The following is a 23,334-nucleotide window of genomic DNA, read 5'->3' as shown; positions in this document are numbered from 1 at the left end:
TCGAAAATTAAAATTTACAGCTAAAAGTTTGACAATTGATCAATCAATTTCGAGTTCGAAAACTTTACAAACCGATCTCAGTTGAGCTCCAGAGAAAAGTGAATAAACTCGTCGCGTGCTCTTTGTTGTTGTTATTGTTGTTTTTTCTTTTTTTTTTCTGTGCATTGTTTTCATAGATCTGTGCCGATTGTTTATTGCTATATTCGAATCGAGGAGAGATTTTCGAAACGAAATCGAGTTCCAAGTAGTCGCCGCAGCTGACATGACGATAATGATGATGCGTAAGTCTTGCACAAATAAACAATTCCGATCGGGACTGTTTATGCATTGGGAACACATTCGTATTATTCTACTCGATTATTTTATATACTCGCTATGTTGGCAGCATTCGTCGATCAATAAAAACAAATCTGCCACAGACATTGGCCATGTGGACCTGTTGAAGAAGAAGAAGAAGAAGAAGAAGAAGCAGTAGTACCAGCTGGCATCTAAATAGCTCGATGATTAGTCTCACGTGGTCGAAACGAATAGATGGAGAAACAGTTAACCGGGTGGAATACCAGGGAGAGAGTAGATAAGCGAGTTGAAAGAGCTAGAGATAGATAAGACCGTGTATCAGGAGTACGTCGGAGGCAAAAGCTGGGAACAGTCTCTAGAAAAGCAATATGTGAAAAACATATGTGGGAACAGTTGAATAACTAATGGTAATATGAGAAGGAGCTCTCCAGTAATTCTATGACATATAAGTGGGTAGGATATAAAAATGAGCTGAAAGGCTGAAAACAGTTTTTTACGCGTGAAAACTCAGAACAGCCTAGAGAACAGACTGCAGTCAAGAATAATTGGACTTGCAATGGGGAGTAAGACATAGATTTAGTTGGACAGCTATTAAAACTGGAATTAAGGAAAGGAATAGCAAATAAAGGGACTTAGGACAGAGCACAAGACACAAAAGCGGAATTTAAAAATGAATGGGAATTAAAACCATATATATATATATATATATATGTATGTATGCATATGTACATATGTAATAGCTGTATGTATGTAAGAAGAGATGCACACTTACTCATTTGAAAAGTGAAGCTGAATACTAGGAATAGACAATATAAATGAATTTGATGAAAACCCCTATGAACAATCCAATTGCTCTCAACTATTCAATTATTCATTGAAGCCAACAGTCGATTTGTCTAATCAACCACAGTTTTTCTTTCGAATTGGCCAATTTCAGTTCCACCAACCATCCATCTATATACATTTATATCTCAAGCACTTCAAATTTCATAAAATGATTTGTTTTCGAAATTGTGACCTGATTCATAGTGGACTACCTGACTATCTATTTATAATCAAGTTTATTTTGGGGAAAACTTTTTATTTAGCAATCAAGCCTAATTGGGGTTTGTTTGTATAATTGGCTTGATATAAATAGAGTTTTTATGAAATGTGTTTTAGCTTATTGTATAGTTATATACTTAAACATACATACATGTATATATCTTAATCGATTTGACTTAATATGACTTCAGTTCAACAATAGGAATTTTCAAAAAAAAAAAAAAAAAAAAAAACTTGAAGCTAAGCCCATTATTCTAGGAATATGTTTTACAGCGTATTCAAAGACTTGGTAACGGATGATAAGCTTCATAGAAGAATTCAGGAATGCTGTTTTATACACTTGTCGTCTCTTTTACAGGGTATTTAGAGCTACAATAGGCATTAAAATGTTCTTCCTAATAGAAGGAATCATTGGGAATTTCAAGTGCCCTTTAGCTGATTCTTGGTTCATCTGTTTACAAGGCATTTATAGCTGGTCTAAATATGCTTTATAGGGTATTCATAGCATGTGCCAATGCCCCTCAAAATAGGTATCACAGGCGCAAACAGTTTCAATGCCTTTGTCCATTGGTTGCAATGAAATTCTCAATTTGCATATTAATTTATGTTGATGAGCAACTGGAGCTGGGAGTGTTGAAGGCATTACAGGGTATGGGCCATGTTGTTGATAGCCGTGATGTTTCGCACTCGAGAACTCTATTAAATTTGTAATAAAATGTCATTAAGCGCAAATGCGAGATGTCGCTTAGATTTATGGTACGGGTCAGGGTAGAGGCCAAATGAAAGCCTTAAAGTGTACCACTCTGCGTGTGTGTGTGTGTGTGTGTTGCGGTTACTGCGATTCCAACTATCTAGCTGGCTCAGCTTCCACTCCAGTCCATGTCCATGCCCAATGACCTAAAGTTGGCTTATTAGCTTATGCAAATTCAGCCGCTAGATGGCGCTTCACACGCTACATGATGCACGCTCACACCTCTGCTGTCGCTTGATACGGCAATTGGTTTGGATTAACAAGAAGCAAAATAACCAAAACGCAATGAAACGAAACCCAACAGCTGCTTGATCTTTCCCAATGAATGGCAAAAGCCCAAAAAAGAAAAACAAGTAAGAAGACTCTAGTCGAGACTGCTCGACTAGGAGATACCCTGAACCCTCTAATCTAATATTCTGCACTTCTTTTCGGCACACATACATACACACGCACGTATTAGAGCGCGTTCTGCTAACTGTGCAGTAAGCAGCGACTACGCTTGGGCTGCGCTGCAGTGTGGGCAACATTATAAGAATCTTAATCAGAACATAATCATTATGTTCAAATGTACAAGTCTCTAGTATTTGAAATACGCTTTTTACTAAGGTGAGGGTGAGGGGATGGAAATAGGAGTGGGGGGTAAATTTTAACAACAATCGAAATTGTATAAAATATATAAAAGTCCACATTTAAAATTTGGAAGCTCTAGCTCTAAAGGTGTAGGAGATATAATAATAGGTTTTTAATCGATAATAAAATATCGAGTTATCAATATTTACAAAAAAACTTGATATGCGCGTAATATACATGGGCAGACGGACAGGACCAAATTAACTCAGCTCGTCGCCCTGATCAAGAATATATATAGTTTGTGCGGCCTGCTACGCCTCCTTCTGCCTGTTACATACTTTTAACAAAACCATTATACCCTGATTTCCCATTTTCAATGGGTTCAGGGTATACAAAAATGGGGGTGAGCTGGGTGTGGTGGAGGCGTTTTTTGCGGTATTTAGTTAACCCAAACGCTGCAAAACCTCTTTCTCATTCTCGCTCAGAGAAGTGAAGAAAGTATATTAGTTCTAGCAACGGCCATGGGCCTATTTGTCGGGAAGGTAGAGGCTTGACGGGCAGAATCTTTGCCATTGCTAATAAAGTGTATTATGCAGTCGGTCACGCCCGATTGCAGCAATCTGACTGGTATAAAGAGGGGCAGTGGCTGCGATATAAGCCAAATATTAATAATCTCTTCATTTTTTGAAGCCTGAAAATAATCTCAACTTTCCCAAATACGTGGGCTTATGGTCAATTTATTATGCTGATCTATTTTATACATATTTTGTTGAAGCCACTCGAAGTATGGCAAATACCCTAAATAAAGCAGATAGCCGTCGTATGCCTGTCAACTTTTAACATTGAACTGAAGAGCATGTATGTGTGAGAGAGGGGCGCCCAGATAGATAGAGAGTTGGTATGAGATAGAGATTGGAAGGAGCGAGAGTGGAAGAGGGGGAAAGGGGAAAAACGAGAGGGAGAGAGAGAGAGAAAAATAACTTGGTCTTTTTCTATTTATCTTAAAGAGAGAAAGAGAGTGAGTGAGCGAGAAACGGAGAATAGAGGTATGGTGAGAGAGAGAGAAAGAGAGTACACAAACAAAGAGTAAGAGGAAGGACAATTTAGGCTATGAGTCAGAATATGTTAAATAAAGAGAAAGGGAGAGAGAGAGAGAGAGAGAGAGAGAGAGAAAGTAAGACAAAGACAATCGGAGAATGTGAGAAAGAGAATAAGAGATACATATACTGACAGAGATAGAGTAACAGAGTGAAATATACAGAGCTAAAGAGCGAGAGAGAGAGAGAGAGGGAGAGAGAGAAATATACAGGTAAAGCGATTGATATAGACATCCTTGTAGCAGCGCATTTTGCCATTGTCCTGTCAAAGTTTAAACACAATTTTAACTCTATTATTAAATTAATTCAGTTGATTTACTTACATATCCCTATATTGAGCGGCTCAAGGCAAGGCTGCAGACATAAATCCAATTAGCTGTGAGCTGCAGCCTCTCAATCGCTTCGCCTCCATCTCCTTCGGCTAACTGCTTACATAACCTCAAATACACTTACTTTAGTAGCTCCACAATTTCCGCCCACTCCGAAAACAAATTTGTTTCTCTATTTATTGGGCCACTTTCCAAACTTCGCAAGCCAGCAGCAAAAAAAAAATAAATAAATAAATACACAAATTCTTTTTGTGGCGAGGGCGTGAAAGGCGAGGCGACAGGAAAAAACAAGTTAGAGTACCGAAATGGGGTGTGCCCGACTAGCAGACATTCTGTAACTGTAAGATAGTGCTCTGCCAAACATTCTTGGATGCATCATCCCAAAGCTTTCCACTGTGAGAAATTGAACTAAGGTTCTTGATGCATGACCTTGATCAATGATTGGAAAAAGGTTTGAGGAATACAATAAGCTTTAAATCCAAATATAAATATATAAAAGTTGAAGCCTCTAGCTACTTGGGATTACGAGATCGCTGAGATCATGTCGACGGATAGGCTCAGGTTTGTCTTCCCAAACAACTGTAAATATACTTTCTGTTACCAACCACGTGCTGTTATGGCCATGCCTCCCGCTATGCCTATCCATTCTATGCATAGAACACGGAATGAAAAAACAAATAAAATATTATGAAGGGCTTGCGTTAGTTCATAATAATGGACTAGTTGCATGGAGCCATGTGAAGTCAGCCAGCACGTCCATTGGCTGCCACACACGGAAAATGGTCTGAAGTCCGATTTTCGATTTAAGCTCGTGTCGCCCATGGCTGATGCCAGCACATAGGAGGGGCACGGAGGGGGCAGGACATGGTGGGGATTTCGGCCGGAATGTGCGTATCGGTCGAGTAGTCAGTGGTTTGTAATTTGAATACTGAGCCCATTCAGCGAGCCATCATTATTTATGGGCGGCCGGCTTCGAGATGTGCAGCTAATGACATAGACCCCCACTAGATGGCGCCCCTCGCTGCCCCGAAGTTTGCGCTAATCGACGCCAAAAGCCAAACCAAATATCAAGTGACAAGTGCCAGAACTAAGTTCAGAGAAGATAGCTGATTAGCGTGATACCCTGTCAGCATGAACTTGGGTATACCCTACATATACAATATGAAGAGTGGTGATCATGACTATGCGTATCAGAGCTGCCCTGGAAATGTAGGGTAGGACTCACCAACTCTTGGGGCAACTTCGAGCTCAGAGAAGATATCTGCTGACAGCTATTTGAGTCATGAATATCCTGTGAGCACAGAAGTGAGTTGGGAGATGGTTGAGCTAGGATATGAGACTATGATATGTATTCGTAACCAAACACCCTGTAAGCATTTATGTTTTCTGACTATCAAGTCGAACCAGGAATACCCTGTAAACATTGGTAGCGACAAGATTGACTCATCTGAGCTGTGAACTAACAGAGGCAGAGAGATATTTGTGGCATGGGTCCTATAAACATTGAGGAGTGTAGGTAGAAGTTTGCTCTACTATTCGTATCCCAAATATCCAATTGTAAAGAGCCGAGATTTCGCACATGAATTCAAGTCAAATAAACTCTATGTAACTTCCAAAATTCATTTAATTTACTGCTTGACTACATAGCTCCACAGCTAAGGACTTCAAAATGGGGCCTTTCATTCAGTAAGACGACATAGAATTATATTTTATATTTTTTATATTATATTTTTTACCGGCATCCTAATTGAATTGTCGGCAGGTGTAATGGCAGGCTAAAAGGTTACGCATCATTAGTGTATGACGCTGCGGCTGGCGACGAGCGTTCGCCCAATGAAAGTGAAAACTTGAGCATATTCGCTTTGGGATACCTCTCAGGGGCTGTAATTGAGCTAAGTGATGAGATCTGGGAGTGCCATTGACCAATCCCCATTGAGTGATTGTCTCGATGGAATCGATGCCAAATGTTTATGAGCCTGTGGATTATCGACAAAGCAGCTGTCCGAAATGCCAGCCCAAGCACTTAGGCCCAATGATAGGAACGTGTTATCCTAACAGTCGCCAGAGTCCGACAGTCCCCGACTAGTTTTTCAAGTTGAATCCGCTTCACTTTTTTTGGCAATCAGCTTTGAGAATTTTCCGAAATCGAAATAAACATTTATTGCCAGCTGAGGCCCACCAACTTGGTGTTTAGTGACAACTTCTGCTGCGGCTTAGCAAGTCTTTTGGGTTATTTGAATTCATGAAATTTTACCCAAGGCTTTCCATGATGAAAGTCGCTAAGAAGTTCAGCTTGGAATGAATAAGTGTGAGTATATCATAGGATGGTGATTGAAAGACTGTTTGAGTGACTCACTGAATTATTGTGTTATTAATTGACTGATTGATGAATCGATTGATTGATGTAGTGACTATGTAAGTCTGATTGACTCATAAACTGACTGACTAATTGATTGATTTGCTGATTGACTACTGGACTGACTAATTAATTTACTAACGAACGAGTCTAGAAATCGATTGACGGATTGATTGTTTGATGATTGATATCTGTTTCGAATAGACTGAAGCAGAGACTGGTGAGAGACCGGCTGACTATTTGTTTGACTAGCTGAATGAGTGTTTGTTTGATTGATTGGCTTGGTAGAAAGTCAGATTGAGTGATTCACTGAATTATTGTTTTATTGATGGACTGATTGATGAATCGATTGATTGATTTAGTGACTATGTAAGTCTGATTGACTTATAGACTTATTGAATTTGGACTGATTGAGTAATTTACTAACGAACGAGTCTAGAAATTGATTGACGGATTGATTGTTTGATGATTGATATCTGTTTCGAACAGACTGAAGCAGAGACTGGTGAGAGACTGGCTGACTATTTGTTTGACTAGCTGAATGAGTGTTTGTTTGATTGATTGATTGGCTTGGTAGAAAGTCTGACTGAGTGTTTGACTGACTGACTCAAGCTGAGCGACTGATTGATTGTGTATATAACTGACTGATTATCATTATATAGAACAAAGCCAGGCTAATAGAGTTAATGATTGGTCTACTGAATGATAGAGGCACTGATAGATTGCCTAACAATTTGATAACTATTGAGCTAACTTATTATTTACGCGAATAGTTAACTATCTGCTTCGGTCATGCTGATTGATAGGTGTAGCTAATCGACACAGCCTTTATCAATGAGGACTAAGTGATTGATGATTTGATAAACAATATATAAAAGCTCAGCTAAATATTCAACTTAAAACTAAAAATCAATGGAAAGTTGACAAAAATTCAAGCCCAGAGGAGAATAAATTTCGATTTGATTACCAAACATTTGAGATCCCGAAAAGGTTTCAACTGTCTCCTCAGCCGGAGGGAATATTGGAAGTATGTGGGCTTGGGAATGCCTAGACATGCTAATGTCAGGCTAGCTCCAAATAATAATTAACATTTGGCGTTGGGGATTTCGGTTGTCTGTCACTGTCAAGCTGTGACTTTTAGCCAAACACAAATGGAGAAGCAGAAAGACAAAGCACAAAAAACCAAAATGGGGAATAGGCAACAAAATGAAGCATTTACACACTGCCAGAATGGGGTGTGTGTGGAGGGGGCCGTGGGTATGTGCGTGTGTGTGTGTGTGTGTGTGTGGGAGCCCAAATGAAAAATGTCATGTGTAATTTTTTGATTGAAGCGTAAAGGCGGCCAAAGTCTCATCCGAAAGGCCACTCAGTAAACCGCTTAATTTCACAAGAAGCAAATGCGGATGGAGATAGGGATAGGGATGAGAATGGGGATGGGAATGGGGATGGGAATGCGGATGGGGATGCGGATGCCTTTAAGGAAGTAAATGTGATACAAAATGGGAATTGCGTTAGCATACAGATGTGCATGAGCCGTGCTTGTTGACGAATGTGTCGCATATTGAATTTCGAAGCTGAATTTTAAGCAAGAGGACCAGCCACTCCTTATAATACTGAAAATTCAGTTTTAGAATCCTATAACAAAAGTCTTTACCTAACTTAATCATAAGCTCGAATTGGTATATCAACAGGTAGCTGAGAAAGATAATAGCATAAGATATGAGGCACTTTATATAGATCGGCTTATAAGCTATTGCTATAATCGGTTCAGGTAGCTCCAGGAAATGCCTCGATAGAAGCAAATTGATTATAGTATAAATTAATAGACTTACTATCTATTTATCTATCCATCTATCTGCTATAGAGTATTGATACTTGGAGCAATTCTAAGACTTATGAACTATTTTAATTGATAGTTGCTATGGACACTTTCCATTTCTTTGCTTTATCGATATATATCGATAGGCACCTCTCTCTCTCTCTCGGCTTCATCCTTCGTGAAACCACCTTTCAATGCAAACAAACCAAGCCCACAATCTATTTGATGGACACGCCACCATCTCTAGCATTCCGCTCCTTATCACACGTCCTGGCCTGACCCTACGCCGGCTATAACAATGAGCATTTGTATTAATTTGTGCCATTTATTGACTTCCCGGTCCCGCTGACTATGATTAATACACTCGGCATTTTTGGGTGGCGGCCGAGGTAGAGCTAGAATCAGCTCGAACTGGCTAGCGGCCCATGAAGTAATTAAATTTCTCGTACAAACAATGTACATGGGTCTTTAATGGGTTAACAATTAGCCCATTGGTATGCGCCAGACATGGCTATCTGCCTAAGTGCTCCACTTCTCTGCCAATACATACATACATCGATATATAGATAGATATGTATATATGTATGTGTTAAAGCATTTAAATATTTGCCTAATTTTGCTTTAAAAATAAAGACTCTTACAGCATTTTTAGCACATTTTCAGCAGCTTTTCAGGTGGGGAGGTCGCACAGGGAGGCGGTAGGGAGTGGATGGGGCAGTCATTGCTTAGCCGCCCCATTTGTATTTATTATCAGCCATTCGTGTGTGTTTCTGTTTTTGTTTTCGTTTTCAGTTTGTTGCTGTGTTTACAACAACTTTTGCGCTGGCATTACGAATCGTAGCACTGATTATGCCCATCGACTATGATCTCTGGATAGAGCATATATACTACATAGATAGATAGATAGATAGATAGATGGACTCGTGATCCCAGCCACTCCAGCTGAATGAGTGCAAAAAACAGACATCGCCAGCAACATTTTGAATCTAAACAGCAGCGCAGAGTGAATACAACTTTTGGAATTCCAATTGGATTTGCTTATCTTAAAAACATATAGATATATGGAGAGATATACATGTATGCAGATATAACGGCGCTTACCTCACCGTAGGACAAAAACAATGCCCCAAACATTTTTGACCGCTCTTAAAATATATGAGTTATTTAAATTTTCATCAACTTAAGAGTTCTCCACAGCAACAGCAAAAATCAACCTAATTTGATTTCAATTGCTGTTTCCTTTGCGCTTTTTTCTTTCGCCAATTCGTAAAGGTTTTTCATAATTTTGATTGATTGTGCGTAGGTAGCGACAGAGAGAGAGAGAGAGAATGAGCGAAAATTGGGCGAAGCTGAGATTCTCGAGCTTCTCTCTAGGTAAAGGATGAGAAGAGGCGAACGGAAGGAAGTATACGAGCTTGTAAAGATAGGAGACTTTCTCTTCCATAGTATAGTTGACAGAGAAGGAATAGAGTAGGAATAGGTTAAGTAGGCGAAAGATGAGAAAGAAAAAGAATGAAAATATAACTGAAATAAATTAAAAGGAAGGCATCTTAAAAAGAATGTATAATGTGAGAAGTGAAAGAGAAAGGAGATAATGGAAAGAGATGAAGGGCTTCAAAGCAAACTCTTCGCTACTAGGTAAAGAAAGAAAGAAAGAAAGAGAGACAATGAGATGGAGAGAGAGAGAGAGAGAGAGAGAGAGAGAGAGAGAGAGAGTGAAAAAGGAAAAGGGAAAAGTTAGAAGAAAAGATGAAGAGATCTACTCATTCCTTTTTCTCTCAGTGTAAATTGGCTATTCAAGAATCAATTAGAGCAAATGAAACAGAAATTTGTTTTACTTAAAGTACTAAGTAGAGCCCCACTGCGCTAGCTTTTAAGTTCATTTCCTAGAAAAGGGTTTACAAAAATGTGTTCCATTTCCCACTCCCAGCTTTGCCGGCCTTGGGCCCCATTGAATTGGACTCTTGAAGGTATATTTAGTGCCAATTGGCATAGAACAGAGAACAGACGTCACAGACGGCGCGCACTTGTCGGGTCATTACGAAGGGGCTAGAGCGGAGGCATGGCTGGATGTGGGAGGGGGAGGGGCATAAAGGCTCTACAGAGCAAAGTAGAGGATCCCATAGCGAAGCACTCGACCCATAATCGACAAATTTGACAAGTTGTTTACACGGCCAGACCCCAAACAAAAGCAAAGGCAAAGGCGAAGGCAAAGACAAGAGCAACAAGAGAGTGGAAAGAGGAAAGCAACAACTACCTCGACCCGCTTTGACCCGATAACATTTCTCAAAAGTATTTCGGCTGTGCGAGCGTCAGTCTCTGCCTGTGTGTGTGTGCGTGTGTGTGTGTGTGTATTGGCATAAGTCGATCGTTTTCTTTATTCTTTATAGCTGTGCTTTCTATTTTGGTGGCACGCCAGCCTCGACGCCCGGCCGGCCCCTGTTAGCATTTGCCCGGTTGCATGCGAAAGCATTTGGTTTAATTATTCGAATTGGACATAAACAAAAGCAGCCAATCGGCATTGAAGGCAAGTTGAAGCGCTTTGCTGTTTGCTTATGGTCAAACGATAATTTGGCCCAGACTGTGAAACGTCAGGTGGCCCCGTTTCTAGGGTTCGCTCTAGACGACCCACGTCCCGCAGCTCCAGCGCAAGGCCAAGGCCGTGCCGCAGATGGCACTGAGGCGTCTACCGGCCACCTTATCTATAGCTCATCAATCACAGCGCAAACATTTCAATTGCTGGCAAATGTGTTGACAAACGTCAGCAGGCTCGACAGCCGTGGTCCGGGCCTTGCCGAGAGCCCATCCCGAGCGCCGCTTGTTTGTTCGCGCGTCTCGCAACCCCTTTTTGCCAAACGCCCGCACATTAGCAACACGTGTCAAGTGTTCGCTTGCCCGCGCTCCGCTGTCGCTCGGCTGCCGTAGTCTGCCTCCTTCGGCGTCGTTATTCGAGTTGCTGCTCGAGCATCTTACTCCTAGACCCGATGCGGACACCGCCTTCTCATTAACCCAGCTCCGATCTCCTTTACTTGTATAATGCCTGTAAAGATGCCCCCTCGCTTAGTCCCTCTCAGTCGTGGTCTCAGTTTCCTACCCCCTTGGCTCCCGTTTCGTTTGCTGAAGCGTCTCATTCTGTCTGTCGCCTCCCCTAATGCCTCTGCATCGCCTGCATCTTAGTCTTCAGCCCAGCTGCCATGCCTCGGAGGAAACGAGCAACTCTTGCCAACTGCACCCGCCCTCCCGCTCCGCGCTCCGGCCGCCTTCGCCTGCTTTCCCACTCGGCTGCACTTAATTACACTTTTATGGAGTCATCCGCTACGCCAACTCGCACCCATTGTTGTCGCAGTTGCATTTCGCTGACTTTGGCTTCCATTGCTGTCAGCTGAGTTATGAGCTGATGCAATTGCTGCAACAGCCATTCTAAGCTGCCCTCCCAGGCCCCTGCTCCATCATGTTGTCGCTCCCTAGTTGTTGTTGTTGTTGTTGTTCATGTGCCTTAACATTGTTTTAGACTTTTGTGAACCTCGTGGCTTCCACATGAGCTTGACTCACTTGACCCCAACGGCACTTGTGCTACCCTCGATATCGATAGATCTATCTATAGCCTGTCCATTAAATGGAATTCGAAATCTTTTGTTTCATTCTAAATAAAGACTTTGGCTCTTTAATTCCTTTGTTTCTGGCATTCCTGCTTTTGGCTTATTTAGTTTATTATAAATATGATTTTTATTTTGTTTATTATGGCAAGTATTTGCTATTCTCTTTTGTTATATTTATAAATAAAGTATTTCCACACTAAATATGCAAAATGTTTGAATTACTTTGCAGCTGCCCTGCTTGCGGCTCATCATAATAGGAAAGAGTTAGCTATCAGCAGCTGCCCTCTAGGCTAATTGACCCATCAATGTGAATTGCTTGACCAGCCATGGATCTGCCTTATGCTTTGAGAATATTTTGCTTTGATCGAGAGAGAGAGAGAGAACGGGAGAGAGAGAGACAGCGCGTTGTCTATGTCTTATCTCTATCATATTTTTTTTGCTCTCAGTTCTTTGTATCTATTTATTTCTTCTCTCACTGTATCGTTCTCTCTTTCTCTTTCTTTCTCTCTCTCTCTCTCTCTATCTCTCTCTATCTGTCTCGTTTCATTCAATCAGTTGCTTCTTAGGTTTCTATTTATTTCTTCCCTCACTGTATCTTTCTCTCTCTCTCTCCCTATCTCTCTCTCTATCTCTCTCTCCTTTCTCTCTCTTTTCATTCAATCAGTTGCCTCTTAGGTTTCTATTTATTTCTTCCCTCACTGTATCTTTCTCTCTCTCTCTCTCTCTATTTCTTTGTCTCTCTCTCTCTCTCTATCTGTCTCTTTTCATTCAATCAGTTGCTTCTTAAGTTTCTATGTAGTTCCTCCCTCACTGTATCTTTCTCTCTCTCTCTCTCTATCTCTTTGTCTCTCTCTCTCTCTCTCTATCTGTCTCGTTTCATTCAATCAGTTGCCTCTTAGGTTGGTTCTCGTTGTTTTGAATGTATCTCATTTTTCTATTTCTCTATCAAAAAGATGTTGGAGGGAGTCCAACCTCTTCTGTCTTACTCTGTCTTCTGTCTCTTTTTTCCCAGTTAATCAGTCTCTTTTTCTGGCTCAGATTTTTTTTTGCTTTTTTCTCTATATTCCTCCATTTCTCTATCTCACTTTCCATCTCTCTCCTTATCTTCCTCTGCCTTTATATATACATATACATACATATGTTTCCCTAATTCTCTCCCTCTTCAGCTTTACCTCTCAGGCAATCGCTCTTAATCATTTTCCTTAACCATCTACCTTTCTCTTTCTCTCTCAGTCTGGCTCAGGGTATGTAGATTATACTCCTGTCCTGGTGCTAGTGTTTGCTCACAATTTAATTCAAATTATTATTTTTTTTTTTACTTAATTTGTTTCTAAGAAAGAGGCCCAAAAGTTACCTCAGTAATGAGAAAGCTTAGAGAGCTTCAAGAACTTTTAGGGTATGCATATTTGATCAACTCTCCACCCACATGCGATTTATTTCCAATTGTTCATTGTACATTGTTTTTTTGTTCTCCCTCTCTCTCTCCCTCTCTTTTATGTGTTGTTGTTTTTTTTTTTTTTTTACATTTTGTTGGTTATCTTGTTTTTGCTGTAATTCGATTTTTGCTGCTCCTCTTGCCTGATTTACATTTATTTGTTTACCTTTGTTTGCTATTTATTTATGTGTCTCCTCCTTTTTCTGGCTTCCTTTTATCATACTCGTTAGTTAACTGAAATGAGAGAGTATATTGGTTTGCTTACACTTATTGCAATGGAATTTAAGACTTACCCAAACAACAGTTTGAATGTAATCGCTATAATGTTCAGAAATATCAATGGAATCTTGGCAACTGTGCGAATCGAGCGAATTATGAATAAGATCTGCTCCGTAGTGCTGGGCGGACCGAGCTCCTGTTGAACCATTTGTCGTCTCCAGCCAAATCTGGCCAGAAAGCGCTCCTCGTTCAAGATGCACACGGCATTCAGGCACAGCAGCGAGGCCTCAATCAGTGCCCACAGTGTAAACATTTTCACAGCTTGTCAAGGAAAATTATAAAAATGAATAATTGTTGATGTCCGTTTTAAAGTCACTTTGCCTGAATGAAGCAGTGTCTGAACTGAGATTTGAGATTAAATGATATTCTATGCCTGCTTAGTCTAGTCTCATGGAGTGCTGAGATTTTTCGATAGGCCTACTAAGGCCCAACTTATCGGGTATATTCACTACAGTTTTCGCGCAATCAGCTTTACAGATGAATGACACGCCTCTTAATCAGAATATATTTGCTAAATGAATATGAACAATATCAACATGTATTCCGATTCATATTCAAATATATTCCCATTATTGAATTTAATTTGAATATGGATATGCATTTCCATATGAATATGCAATCAGATTCATATTTATATTCATACTCAAAGAAATTATAAATATTGGAATGAATATTAAATCTAATATGAGTATGAATATGAATATCTACTGAGACTTATGTTAATATTCATACTCAATTATATTCAAATGAATGGATTTGAATAAAAATATTAATATGAATACGAAATTGCATTCAGATTCATGTTTCTATTCGTACCCAAAGATCGTATAAATATAAGAATGAATATGAATTCTAATATGAGTATGAATATGAATATTTACTGAGATTTATGTTAACATTCATACTCAAATATATTCAAATGAATGAATATGAATATATGTAAATATGAAATTGCATTCAGATTCATGTTAATACCCATACTCGAATACATTCCAATGAATGAATATGAATATAAATATGAATATAAAATCACATTCAGATTCATATTAATATTCATTCGAATATATTCCAATGAATGAATATGTATATGAATATGTATTTAACACTTACTCTATTGAATATAAGTATATTGTACCATGGATGAGTATTATGAAGTCGGTTACGCTCATTCACAACGTACTTACACATGTGTTTTTTTCTGGTTTTGCTATACTCATTTGGATTCGAGCAGCTGTCAGCACAGCTATCAAAAAGTCGCCCACATTGATGGCTTATCGATGGTGCGGAAAGTGTCTCCAAGTGTCATTCCCGGTGTTACACCTACTCGCACAGCCCCGCCCCTGCTGCTCGTGGGAGCATTTCACGGTCCATTGAGCCGTGGCCCAAATGTACTGTGCATAATTTTTATTAAAAACAATTTTATTGCATATTTTACATATTGACATTGGCATGTTCGCCTTATTCGCGCATATTCACAATTTGCGATACGCATCCAGCGTTCGGCGATTGCCCCCAATACAATTTTCCATTTCCCATTTCCCACTATCCATCTGGCGAAAATGCATCGTAAAAAATGCTCCGCATTAAATGCAATCGTTAAAAATGATAAATGTGCAATAGCCAAGTGCTGCGGAACTGGAACTGGAACTGGAACTGGTAATGGAATTGGCCAGACTGCCACTGGAACCAATTGTTCGAGTAAATTTGATTGTTACAAACAGCAATTCCATTTTCATTTCGATTTACATTTTCATCTTCAGTAATTATAATAAACAGATACAGATACAGATTGACTCGCTATGCTTACAGCTACAGTAGTCACTCGATATATATGAAAAAATATATGAGCTTAAAACAAAATTCGCTTAATGTATTTTTTCTTAACTTTCCCATACAATATCTTAGTTGAAGCCCGATGTTATTCTATATCAACTATATAAAATAGTGTTATATTTTAGTTGATCTCAATAGATTCTAATCTTACGGTAAAGGCCAATATCTCTATAAAATTTCAAGATCGTAGCTACTTGCAGTGCTGAGTTCACATAGGTTTTATGTCAAGTTAAGGGATGAATACCCCATACTAATTCTTTACCTCATATGCATAATTTGAAATAAAATTTCAGAGTTCTTCTAGTCAACTAAGTTATCTCATATAAGAATTTCAATGCAGGGTATTTCCCATCACAATTCACACTCAGTCGCACTAGCCTCCGACCTACTAGACAGTATGATTTATTTATAATCAAATCACAATCGAAGCTGTTGTTGATCTAAAATCTGAATGCTGAAAACTGCATTTTCCAATTTAGCAAATCAAAAATTAAATTGATAATTTACTCGACGTCTTCCAAAAGTATTTGACCTTCATTGTTTGGCAGCGACTTTTGCTTGATTTTTGTATATTTTATGAAATTTCTATATATTTTCAAAAGTTTTTATTTTTCCATACTGACTAAATAAACAGGGTATATTGTTTTTTGTATTGACAGCAGAAGACGTGACCGAGATCAGAAATACAATAATATATGTGTGTGAATACTGCTAGGCAGAAAGACTCTGAAGAGCTGGGTTGAGAAAGCTAAGTCCATATGCTCGCCTGCTTATCTGTGTATAATATACATATCTATAAACATTTTTATTGGATATCATATAATCCCATTTTCCTACTATCCATGAGAATCCACACTTGTTTCATTATACATATCTTGAACATATCAAAAAGGTGGACTAAACTCGTTTAGCCTAAAGACTTCCTTGATAAATGTTAAAATTAGTAATTTTAACCTAACATTGGAAGGAATTCCTTATATAAAATAGTATATAATCTTTGGTATATAGTCATATTAGAATGTCATAATTACGCTCTGAAAATTTTATAAATAATTGAAGTTCAATCATGCTCATCTATCATTGTGGGCATATATCATAGTGGTTCAGGGTATTCGCCAGTCAGGCACATCCGAGATTCTGACTTGTGTCTATTTTCTTCTGATTAACGCAAACAGTTCACTGTTTGTAAATATTATAGGGTGTGAGAAAAGATTGAAATAATTTACATTGGGATTTCAACTCGAAATGAAATACTCTATCAATGCATGGAAGTATTTGATTTTCTCTATATAACGCTATGTAATATTAATCAAAGAGATATCAATCTGATAAAATCTTCTTCTCTCTCTCTCTCTCTCTCTCTCTCTCTCTCTCTCTGTCTCTTTCTCTATTTCCCATCTGCAGCACTCTTAAGCCTGGGCATGGTCTCTGCACTGCTCTCGCTGTCGTCTGTGACGTGGGCCAGCATCACAGCCAGTGTGGAGCAGTCAAAGTCGGCCATCAAGGCCAGTGTTGGACAGCGCCAAGTGATGCTCAAGCTCAGCAGCAATGCCATGGAAAGTGAACTAGACACCGAGCTGAGTGCCATCGACACGGGCATACTGCTGCCCGACGACAAGGACAACTGCCCGGCGGGCTACTTCCACTGCAACACGACGGCGCAGTGTGTGCCGCAGCGCGCCAACTGCGACGGCAGGGTCGACTGCGACGATGACTCGGACGAGTGGAATTGCGTGAACAACTTTGAGGCAAAGTACTGGGATCATTTGTTTCGCAAGAACCCGTTCGGACGCCAGGGCATGGATGACAGACCGATTGGCGAGTGCTGTGAGTATTCAATACTCAATACAAGGTCAGAGTAATTAACATCAGCGGTGCCACTGGTACCAGCGGTGCATGTGGCGCCAGCCAGCGGACTCCCATCTGTATCTCCCGCACATTTTCATTCTCTTTCTGTCTCTATTATAATGATAGAAATTCGCATGTAAATTTTTTGCATTAAGTTTTCATGCGTTTAATTAAAAGACTCGAATGATAATTATCCTTGATGCGCACATCAAGTGTAATGGCCACAGTGAGGACTCCTTAAATGCAATTTCTCTTTCTTTGTTTACTTTTGACTCTCCTGCAGTTTGGCCGAATGCGAAGAACTTCAGCTGCCCATGTCGCGGCTACGAGATGCTCTGCCGTTTCCAACAGCTCACGGCGCTGCCACCCCAGCTGCCCAGCAACAATCTGGCAACGCTGTAAGTATCGGGTAACCCCCTTTAATGGATTTATTTGTGTTATGTGACAGGCTAAGAACTTGAGCTATGCAGCTGTTTGCTCAGCAATGCAACCCACTCAGCCTCAACTCATCTGGCAACGCCACACAGTGTTGGCTAACAACAAAAACTCATATGTATATTATGTATTGCTCTAAACTTGTTTATTACCAATTTCCCTCAGTGTATCTAGTATTTGTCTTAATTGCTGTTGATGGCACTTGAATTGATTCTCTCTCATCTCGTTCGGTTTCATTTCCAGCGACCTCACGGGCAACAGCTTTGGCCTCATCGACGCACAGTTCTTCAGCGCCCTGCCTGACGTGGAGAGTCTGTGAGTATTTGTAAAGGATATTAAGCTCGTTAAGTACATATTTGCTAAGAGAATCGAAATTCAAGCAGCGTCAGGCCAATTGCGAATGCAGCTCGAAATTTGTGAGTGGGTCCTTCGAAAAGTCGCCTATTAGCGTCCTTTGCTGTACTTAAAGCAGCCTCAGACATCCCATACAATGGCTGTGGAGCCTTGTAGAGCAGGAGGCAATGCGGGGAAGGGGAAGGGGAGGGGGAGGGGGAGGGGGAGGCTATGTTCTGGCATGGCAGACAGCTCGTATCGTGTTTTGCCGGCAGTTGCAGTTTATGTGAAGCTATGCTAAAGGACACTTCTCTACGAGCACGGCGCAAGCCGTAAAATCGCTTTAACATACGACGAAATGTGCCTCGCTTCGTTAACACTGCAAAAAATATGCAAAGCAATGCCCGAAAATGTAGCCACCAATGAAATTATGGGGAAGCTGTTATCAAATTTATTTACTGGAAGTGGAAATCTAATAGTATGTCTCGGAGCAGAGTACGAAACACGAGAGGGAGTGAGAGAGAGAGCGGGAATGGGGCAGAGCGTGGGAGAGAAGCGAGTAGAGCTTCGTAAGATAATATCTCTTGGAGTGTAACTGATTATTTGAAGAGCTACTCGAATTGAGGACTTCTTAAGAAATTAAAGATGTTTGGAGGCAAAGATTGAGAGAGAGAGAGAAATAGAGAGAGAGGAGAAGAAAGATGGAGCTCACTGCTGTAGGAGAGAATCCGAGAAATTTAAGCTGTAAGCTTTGGTCGAATGAACAGATTCTACGAGAGAGAAAGAGAAGGAAGAGGATAGGAGACTTGAAGTCCCTCTGCTTTTCGCTCAGTGTAGCTGCCGTCGATTCATTTGCTATGGTCTACATTGCCGGACTTTGTAGTTAATGGTTTGGACCGTCTGTTGCTATACGACCACATTGCCTATTGGCCGTATTGCTTAAGCCTAAGCACTTGGAAATCCATCACCGGGAGAGCTTACGCCTGGTCACATGTGTGAGATGTCTCAGCTAAGATTCCGGCTCGGTAGTTCCCCCACTCTGCTCGCTGAGTGACAGTTGCTCCGCAACTGCGTAAGCCGCTGTCAAGTATTGCTTCTCTTTCTGAGACTCACAAATTCATGCAACGCCCTAATTATAACGCTCGGGACTATCGAATGCAGAGACAAAGATGACGCCACGTCCATGTCCCGGGGCCTTCGAGACGGTCCTCAGTGTGCGTGGGCGATGGACATGCATGAAAATTAAATTAACCGTAGGCTGTCCGGGCAAGCATAACAATGTCAAAAGTGTGTGGAAGTTTGCAATGTGCGATGGTTTCAAGTAGATAGTGCCCAACCAGCAGATACCCTGTAATAATGTAAAAAGTACTTTAAATAGTTTGCCTGATGAGCGAATAGACTGTATATAGTTCAGTTGTAATTCTGAGAAGTACACTCGTCTTTTGTATTCCCTAAATGATGAATCTTCTGTAGTGAGTTTTTTAATCTTTGAGAGTCTTTAAGGAAAGTATTCGACTCATATCTATCAATATCACCTTAAACCAAGTAACCAAGCCAACAGAATCTCCATGAAAAAGTTAATACACCCTGGAAGTATCCACACACAGATATTCCATATTCATAATGAACGTGCTGAGGGAAACCAAAACTCAACCTTTTCATATTGAGATGAAACTATTTGTGGTTTTGTCTTCTCACTGAGCTCACGTAAGCAAAGTTTTTCTCTGTGGTAATTGAATATAACTGAATTTGCCAGTTGGCAGAGTGCGGAGAGTAGCGGCAGTGAGGGGAGTGCGAGAGCTGCCTTCCTGTTGCGCTCCTCGTTGCACGCCTCGATAATTCTATGGCTGGGCATATTACGAGATAAACAAAAATTCCTCGCCTTTCTTAATGCAAACTTTTAGTTTTGTTCGAGCACAACTTTCGCAGTGAGAGAGACGCAAAACTTGACAATTGAATTTCGAATCTATTAAGTTTCACCCATTGTTTCAATGTGTGTGCCGTAACTTTATACAAATGTGATGAGACTTACGGATAACGGGAGATTTATGGATGTAAATATGTGAATGGGTACCTGTACCTGTACCTGTATCTATACGTGTACCTGTACCTGTACCTGTACCCGTACCTGTACCTGTACCTGTACCTGTACCTGTACCTGTATCTGTATCTGTATCTGTATCTGTATCTGTATCTGTATCTGTATCTGTATCTGTATCTGTATCTGTATCTGTATCTGTATCTGTATCTGTATCTGTATCTGTATCTGTCATCTGTATCTGTATCTGTATCCTGTATCTGTATCTGTATCTGTATCTGTATCTGTATCTGTATCTACATCTATATCTATATCTATAATCTATATCTATATCTATATCTATATCTATATCTATATCTATATCTATATCTATATCTATATCTATATCTATATCTATATCTATATCTATATCTATATCTATATCTATATCTATATCTTATATCTATATCTATATCTATATCTATATCTATATCTATATAATCTATATCGTATATCTATATCTATATCTATATCTATATCTATATCTATATCTATATCTATATCTATATCTATATCTATATCTATATCTATATCTATATCTATATCTATATCTATATCTATAATCTATATCTATATCTATATCTATATCTATATCTATATCTATATCTATATCTATATCTATCTATATCTATATCTATATCTAATATCATATCTATATCTAGATCGATATCTATATCTATATCTATATCTATATCTATCTATATCTATATCTATATCTATATCTATATCTATATCTATATCTATAGCTATATCTATATCTATATCTATATCTATATCTATATCTATATCTAGATCTATATCTATATCTATATCTATATCTATATCTATAATCTATATCTATATCTATTATCTATATCTATATCTATATCTATATCTATATCTATATCTAGTATCTATATCTATATCTATATCTATATCTATATCTATAATCTATCTCTATATCTATATCTATATCTATATCTATTCTATATCTATATCTATATCTATATCATTATCCTAATATCTATATCTATATCTATATCTATATCTATATCTATATCTATATCTATATCTATATCGATATCTATATCTATATCTATATCTATATCTATATTCTATATCTATATCTATATCTATATCTATATCTATATCTATATCTGTATCTGTATCTGTATCTGTATCTGTATCTGTATCTGTACCTGTATCTATGTATGTAACTGTATCTGTATCTGTAGATGTATCTGTATCTGTATCTGTATCTGTATCTGTATCTGTATCTGTATCTGTATCTGTATATGTATCTGTATCTGTATCTGTATCTGTATCTGTATCTGTATCTGTATCTGTATCTGTATCTGTACCTGTACCTGTACCTGTACCTGTATCTGTATCTGTATCTGTACCTGTATCTATGTATGTAACTGTATCTGTATCTGTATATGTATCTGTATCTGTATCTGTATCTGTATCTGTATCTGTATCTGTATCTGTATCTGTATCTGTATCTGTATCTGTATCTGTATCTGTATCTGTATCTGTATCTGTATCTGTATCTGTATCTGTATCTGTACCTGTACCCGTACCTGTACCTGTACCTGTACCTGTACCTGTACCTGTACCTGTACCTGTACCTGTACCTGTACCTGTACCTGTACCTGTACCTGTATCTGTATCTGTATCTGTATCTGTATCTGTATCTGTATCTGTATCTGTATCTGTATCTGTATCTGTATCTGTATCTGTATCTGTATCTGTATCTGTATCTGTATCTGTATCTGTATCTGTATCTGTATCTGTATCTGTATCTGTATCTGTATCTGTATCTGTATCTGTATCTGTATCTGTATCTGTATCTGTATCTGTATCTGTATCTGTATCTGTATCTGTATCTGTATCTGTATCTGTATCTGTATCTGTATCTGTATCTGTATCTGTATCTGTATCTGTATCTGTATCTGTATCTGTATCTGTATCTGTATCTGTATCTGTATCTGTATCTGTATCTGTATCTGTATCTGTATCTGTATCTGTATCTGTATCTGTATCTGTATCTGTATCTGTATCTGTATCTGTATCTGTATCTGTATCTGTATCTGTATCTGTATCTGTATCTGTATCTGTATCTGTATCTGTATCTGTATCTGTATCTGTATCTGTATCTGTATCTGTATCTGTATCTGTATCTGTATCTGTATCTGTATCTGTATCTGTATCTGTATCTGTATCTGTATCTGTATCTGTATCTGTATCTGTATCTGTATCTGTATCTGTATCTGTATCTGTATCTGTATCTGTATCTGTATCTGTATCTGTATCTGTATCTGTATCTGTATCTGTATCTGTATCTGTATCTGTATCTGTATCTGTATCTGTATCTGTATCTGTATCTGTATCTGTATCTGTATCTGTATCTGTATCTGTATCTGTATCTGTATCTGTATCTGTATCTGTATCTGTATCTGTATCTGTATCTGTATCTGTATCTGTATCTGTATCTGTATCTGTATCTGTATCTGTATCTGTATCTGTATCTGTATCTTATCTGTATCTGTATCTGTATCTGTATCTGTATCTGTATCTATATCTATCTGTATCTGTATCTGTATCTGTATCTATCTATCTGTATCTGTATCTTATCTATCTGTATCTGTATCGATCTGTATCTGTATCTGTATCTGTATCTATCTGTATCTGTATGATCTATATCTGTATCGTATCTGTAGTATCTGTATCTGTAGTATCTGATCTGTATCTGCTGTAGTATCTATGTATCTGTATATCTGTATCTATCTGTATATCTATATCTATATCTGATCTATCTGTAATCTGCTGTAGTAGTACTGTATATCTGTATCGATCTATATCTGTATCTGTATCTAGTATCTGTATATCTGTATCTGTATCTGTATCTGTATCTGATCTGTATATCTGTATCTGTATCTGTATCTGTATCTGTATCTGTATCTGTATCTGATCTGTATCTGTATCTGTATCTGTATCTGTATATCTGTATCTGATCTGTAGTATCTGTATCTATCTGTATCTGTATCTATATCTGTATCTGTATATCTATATCTGTATATCTATATCTATATCTATATCTATATCTATCTATATCTATATCTATGATCTATATCTATATCTATATCTATATCTATATCTATATCTATATCTATATCTATATCTATTCTATAGCTATATCTATATCTATATCTATATCTATATCTATATCTATATCTATATCTATATCTAT

The 23,334-nt window shown here is 38.7% G+C and overlaps 2 protein-coding genes across 2 annotated transcripts in view; one reads left to right on the top strand and one right to left on the bottom strand.

Annotated features, from left to right (window-relative positions):
* Lgr4 (Leucine-rich repeat-containing G protein-coupled receptor 4) overlaps positions 1–23,334 on the top strand; it is a 46,283-nt gene that overhangs the window by 812 nt on the left and 22,137 nt on the right. The window contains exons 2-5 of the mRNA XM_018014856.2: positions 177–281; positions 16,814–17,236; positions 17,541–17,655; positions 17,936–18,007. Of these exons, the coding sequence (XP_017870345.1) occupies positions 263–281; positions 16,814–17,236; positions 17,541–17,655; positions 17,936–18,007 (629 nt within the window). The 5' untranslated portion in view covers positions 177–262. The remainder of the gene's footprint in view (positions 1–176; positions 282–16,813; positions 17,237–17,540; positions 17,656–17,935; positions 18,008–23,334) is intronic.
* On the bottom strand, positions 13,252–13,945 carry LOC108618760 (immediate early response 3-interacting protein 1-like). Its single transcript, XM_018014883.2, has 2 exons — positions 13,591–13,945; positions 13,252–13,531 (listed from the first exon to the last, which is right to left on the bottom strand). Exons 1-2 carry the CDS (start codon positions 13,827–13,829, stop codon positions 13,528–13,530), a joined length of 243 nt encoding a protein of 80 aa, XP_017870372.1. The 5' UTR covers positions 13,830–13,945; the 3' UTR covers positions 13,252–13,527.

Source organism: Drosophila arizonae, chromosome X (assembly GCF_054131065.1).
Source record: "Drosophila arizonae isolate 15081-1271.41 chromosome X, UAZ_ARI_1.0, whole genome shotgun sequence".
NCBI lineage: Eukaryota > Metazoa > Arthropoda > Insecta > Diptera > Drosophilidae > Drosophila > Drosophila arizonae.
The sequence above is the reverse complement of the archived record's forward strand: the minus strand, read 5'-3'. Positions and strand labels throughout refer to the sequence as shown.

Excerpts from the sequence above, each read along its gene's own strand:
- LOC108618760 (XM_018014883.2), bottom strand. The coding sequence starts at position 13,829 with ATGTTTACACTGTGGGCACTGATTGAGGCCTCGCTGCTGTGCCTGAAT.